This window comes from Oryctolagus cuniculus, chromosome 10, assembly GCF_051225735.1.
Source record: "Oryctolagus cuniculus isolate XC-2025 breed Fujian yellow rabbit chromosome 10, ASM5122573v1, whole genome shotgun sequence".
NCBI classification, from domain to species: domain Eukaryota; kingdom Metazoa; phylum Chordata; class Mammalia; order Lagomorpha; family Leporidae; genus Oryctolagus; species Oryctolagus cuniculus.
This window is the reverse complement of record NC_142876.1, coordinates 113,448,309-113,454,070: the sequence shown is the minus strand read 5'-3', so window position 1 is coordinate 113,454,070 and position 5,762 is coordinate 113,448,309. Positions and strand designations below refer to the sequence as shown.

Below are 5,762 nucleotides of genomic sequence, written 5' to 3'. Positions count from 1 at the left end.
TGCACTTGGGATGTCTGATTCTCAGGTCATTCAGCCCTTAGATGTCCAGGTACCTACAAATAAATGATTTTTCACAGTTAGTTTTAGGTATCTGTTCGTGTTTCTTACTACAATCGCTTTCTTTGCACTTGCTGTAGCAGTACTCATGCTACATATTATGCACCTTGTGAGCTTAAACTGAGGTGTAACTGAGGCTCATACACGTGACCTGGGAACTGGTGTTAACAACTGTTTTTATTTAATGTATTCACTATGAGTGCAAGCCTTAAAGGTCTAATTAAACTGAATTAAATTAAAGCTATATTTCATAGAAATGTAATTTCAGAGCCATTTAATGATTTCTATATATTTAATTTAACAGTTAGAGTTATAGATAGAGAGAGACAGAGAGAAAGTCTTCCTTCCACTGGTTCACTCCCCAGATGGCTGCAACGGCCAGAGCTATGCTTTTCCGAAGCCAGGAGTCAGGTGCTTCCTCCCAGTCTACCACGCAGATGCAGGGCCTCAAGTACTTGGGCCATCTTCCACTGCCCCCAGGACATAGCAGAGAGCTGGAGTATAAAAGGAGCAATCTGGACAGAACTGGCACCCATATGTGATGCCAACGCCGCAGGGGGAGGATTAACATAGTGCACCACGGTGCTGGTCCTCAGGGCCATTTAAAAAGGTTTTTAGGAACTGCTAATGGGCATCTATTTAAAATTATACTTCTAAATTGTTATTTGTTTATATTTTACTCATAGTAGATAAGTACAAAAAATAGGCATATGCCATCTGTAAAGAGAAGAATTCCATTTACAGCAATTTGCTAGGGATCATATATGACCCATAAAGGGTGTTCATCATTCTCTACCAGGCTTTATGTCACTTAACACGATGTCTCCCAGTTCACTGCATTTTTGAAATTAACAGGATTTCATTGTTTTCTATCGAAAATATATCATTGTGTGAGTATATTACACTTTCTTAATACATTCATTTGATAATGCACATCTTGAAAGATTCCATCTGTTGGACATTGTGACCAGTGCTACAACACACACGGGGGTTTAAGTAACTCTTGATAGAATATTTTCATGTCTCTTAGGTTTACCACCAGTTGCCAGAAAGCTGGAGCATACAGAAGCTGTATTTCTAGATTTAATGGACTCTGTTAAAATACATTGACTCTGAAACTGCTCCACCCGGCTCCATGGATACATTAGATAGGAATACATGGTATGGCATAAATACACAAAAAAACAGCATGTAAATTAATGAATTCTTTGCATTCTAAGCTGGTGAGACTCTCTGTGTATGTGTTATTGTTATTTTTACGCAGTCTTTTTCATTCCATTTCAACAAATGTTGTAGATTCTACTTTGTTCCTGACACTCTATCAAGATGATGCATGTAATCAAATAAGATATTGCTTGTGCCCCCTGAAAAAGCTCTAATAAGAACATTTACATTATATGTGGCCTTTTGAAAAAATGATTTTGTATGTATGAGAGGCAGAGTGGTAGGGGTGGGGAAGAGAGCTTGTACTCCCCCATTCACTTGTCCACAGTGGCCTGGAGCAAGCCAGGACATGTTAGGAATCAGAGGCTCATTCTGGGTCTCTAACCTGGGTGGAGGTGACCCAGCCATGTGAGCCATTGTTTACTCCTCCTAGGGAACACATTTCTAGGAAAGAGGGATAGAGAGTGGAGCTCAAAACTCGGCACTGTGATATGGGGTGCAGCATCCCACGTATTGCCTTAACAGCTGCTCCATACACATGGCCCTATGATAATGTTTCATGAAGAGCAAAGCTTATACACTTTGGAACTAAGCAATGACACCCATGATCCAAGCCTAACAAAGGAGAGGTGGCCTGGGGTAGGGGTGTGGCTGTGATGTGGGCTTCAGTTTAAAGAGTAGAAAGATGCCTGGGGTTCATCTCCATATTTTGAGGATGACAAGAGTGTTGGAGGAAACAGATGAATGTGCTAATAAATTTCCTTCTTCTTTTTCTCCTTAGACACACACTATTTGCATTTTCCAAATATAATATGAATAAATATAATAAAATTTATGAAAGCAATGAGATGAAATTCATTTATTACACTGAAATTTCCATTGGGGTCCCAGCCAATGCCTTCCTTCTTCTCTTCCACGTCCTCAATTACTTTCTCCAGCACAGACCCAAGCCCACTGACTTGACGATTGGTCTCTTGGCCCTCATCCACTTAGTGATGCTGATGATTGTGGTGAGCCATGCTATGGACATGTTTGGATCTCAGGGTTCCTGGGATGACGTCACATGTAAAGCAGTCTTCTTCTCCTACCGGGTGCTGCGGGCCCTCTCCCTGTACACATCCTGCCTGCTCTGTGTCCTCCAGGCCATCACCCTCAGCCCCAGGAGCTCCTGGTTGGCCAAGTTCAAGCAGGTATTTTCACAACGCATCCTATGCTCTCTTTTTGTCCTATGCTTCTTCTCCATGTCCATCAGCAGTCACCTCATAATCTCCATCACTGCCACTCCCAATGGGACCTCACACGGTCTAATGTATGCCACTAAATCCTGCTCTGTTTTGCCCATGAGCTATTTCCTAATGCAAACATTTTCCACATTGGCAATCTTGAGAGAAGTCGTTCAAATAGGGATCATGGCCCTCTCCAGTGGATACATGGTGATCCTGCTGTGCAGGCACAGGAAGAAGTCCCAGCACCTGCGTGACACCAGCCTTTCTCCAAGAGCCTCCCCTGAGCAAAGGGCCACCCAGACCATTCTGGTGCTCATGAGCTTTTTCATAGTCATATGCATTTTGGACTGCATTTTCTCTGCCTCAAGACTCATGTTCAAAGGTGACCCAATTATTTACTGTATTCATATTATTGTGTCCAACAACTATGCCACAGTCAGTCCTTGCGTGTTCCTCTGTACTGAAAAGCGTATAATTACCTTCTTAAAATCCATTAGGGGGAGAATGATAGATGTGAAATTATTCAATGAAAAGCAGTTCTCTAAATGAGCTATTGCACTAATTTCCACATTTTTATTACAGTAGCCAGTATATGCTGTCTGGGTAAAGTATTATATATAGTGGCTCCTCAAGAAGGAAGTGTGAGATAGATCCCATTTGCCACTGCCTCGTGTGATCCAGAAAGTACTGATTCATGAGATCAAAGCACTTTCTAACAAATCCACAGTGATCTGTACATTGCCTAACTATGTATGCAATCAGCTTTTACCATAAATTTCCTATGATCCAGTTACTCTACTCCTACAAACGCCAAAAAGTACTGAATACATGAACTCACACAGTGATTTCCACACCAAAACCCATAACAGCATTATTACAACAGTCAAAAAGTAGAAGCAACCCAATTTGGTGGAATGAGAAGGCCATGCCAAGGTGGCCTGGCAAGCGAGCGTCAATTACTCAGGAATGGCTTTGAAACCCACCTGGCAACGGAGCCTGCCTGGCAACAGGCTGTGATTAGATGGATTTGAAACCCACATGGCAAATGGAGCCTGCCTGGCAACAGGCTATGATTGGATGGCTTTGAATCCAACCTGGCAATGGAATGGAGCCTCCCTGGCAACAGGCTGTGATTGGATGGCTTTGGAAACTGCCTGGCAACAGGCTGTGATTGGTTGGGGCATAGACTGTCCCTTGACCGGATTGTCTGGTCTTGGATATACAAGATGTATGAACTGAAATAAATGAGTCTGCGGGCTGCTTGCCTCAAGCCCGCTTTCACCCGACTCCCGGGGTCTGTGTGGTGACTCCGCACCTCTTGCCCCCACCACACTCCTCCTCTCAGAAACGAAGCCACTGCAACATTGTTGAGAAATCAACTGCAACAAACCAACAACCACATGAGTGTATAAAGAAAGTGTGGGCTGCACAAACGATGAATTAGATGAATTAGTTTGTGGTCCCAAACAAGAAGGGAATTCTGTCATGAACCTTGAATATATTATGCTAAGTGAAATCCTTCAGCCACCAAAGAACAGGTAGTCTAAGAATCTCCTCACAGAAGGTGGTCAGAGGCTGATGGAGGAGAAGAAAGTGCAGTTCTTGTTTAATGGACACAGAATTCAGTGCAGGAAGAAGAAAACATTCTGGAAATGGGTGTTGGGTGTGGTTGTACAACAGTGGGATGTACTTAATGCCACTGAATTGCACAGTTTAATAGGGTTAAAGGGGCAATTTTTATATTATGAGTTTTTTACCATAATAAAGATGTTTCCAGTTATGTTCTAACCAATGATGAAATTTTTTCTCAGAAACATAAAGTGACAAGATTTTAAAACTGTCAAATTGCCATTCTTCAATAATTATTAAATATTCTGGTAACTTTGTACCAAACAATAATTTGAGGATTATTTTCTACTGGTGCAAATCCTACTTGCAGTTTCCCCAAAGAAAGTAGAGACATTTGTAGTGTGGATTCATATAAGAAGCATTCTGTGCTGCCACTAGGGACATTCAGCAGTGCCTTGGGCAGCTCCAGCTTGGAACTTTCCAGATAAAATGTTGAATATGAGGTTAAAATTCAGAATTTACATAATAAATCAATACATGGAAAATTATCTAGAAATTCATGAGATGAACAATTCATGAGATGAACATTACAGATGTATATTATCTTTAAGTTAGAAAAAGAAAAAATCTATAAAATCATACCAAAAGTTTAGTTTTACCTAGCTAATAACATCTTCTAAAATTCAGTATTTCAAAAAACCAATCCAGAGAACAGTTACAAAACCAAAGTCACATATATTCCCTCACCTAGTAACACAAGGGTACTAGAAAAGCTCCATTAAATTTGAATCCTGCACTATATCACCCATGGGTTACTATGTCTGGCAGTTGTTTTCCATCCTGGGCATCTTCCGAGATGCCTCCCTCTTAGGGCTCATGGCCCTCTCAAGTGGGTACATGGTGACTCTCCTGTGCAGGTGCAAGAGGCGGTCCCAGCACCTTCACAGCACCAGCCTTTCTCCAAGAGCCTTCCTAGGGCAAAGGGCCACCCACACCATCCTGCTGCTCATGAACATCTTTGTGTTGGAATGCACTGTCTCCTCCTCAAGAGTGATGTGGAACAATGACCCGGTGTTTTGCTGTGTCCAGATAATGGTGGTCATTGGCAGTGCTGTAATCAGTCCTTTGCTGCTAATCAGCACTGAAAAACATATAATTGACTTTTTTAAATCCATAAGGGGGAAAACAAGGGCTTAATTATACAGTGTTGGGCAATTTTGCCCAAGTTGAAGGATAGGCTTATTTCATGAGTTGACTTTTCCACAATGAACACCTGAATTGAAACATCACATTATACCTCCAAATATGTAAAAGCAACATATGTCACTTTTACAAAGACAATATAATAGATTATAATAAATTCACTAATGTAATTTGTTAGCAATGAGGATGCTGAAGGTGGATAGATGGGAATTCTTGCACCACTCAGAATTTTTGAAATCCATGCATAATTTTAACATGAAAAATTATGGAAGAGCACCTATGGAGCCCCAGGAGGTTGGTAGTAAAGAAAAAAATAAAAGGAGTGGCAACCTGATGCACTTTGCAGAATCCAGGAAGACTGGGAAACAGCAGAGAAAGTAAAGCATCTCCTTAGGGAAGGATAAGAGCAGAGGAGCTGCCTTCAACCTTCTATCCTACAGGACAGCAGTCACACAAGGGAGTAGGACTGCCAGAGCTACCATCTGGAACAAGGCATGGATGCCCACCATCATCCTGCTACATGGACTGCAGATCCTTGCCAGA

General features: G+C 41.7%; 1 protein-coding gene and 1 pseudogene across 1 annotated transcript; both read left to right on the top strand.

The window, feature by feature from the left end:
* The first annotated feature begins 2,033 nt into the window (after positions 1-2,033).
* ORYCUNV1R1625 (vomeronasal 1 receptor oryCunV1R1625) lies at positions 2,034-2,996 on the top strand. Its single transcript, NM_001167347.1, is given in 1 exon segment — positions 2,034-2,996. A coding segment is annotated over 1 exon segment (963 nt).
* ORYCUNV1R-PS1631 (vomeronasal 1 receptor oryCunV1R-ps1631 pseudogene) lies at positions 4,824-5,213 on the top strand (annotated as a pseudogene).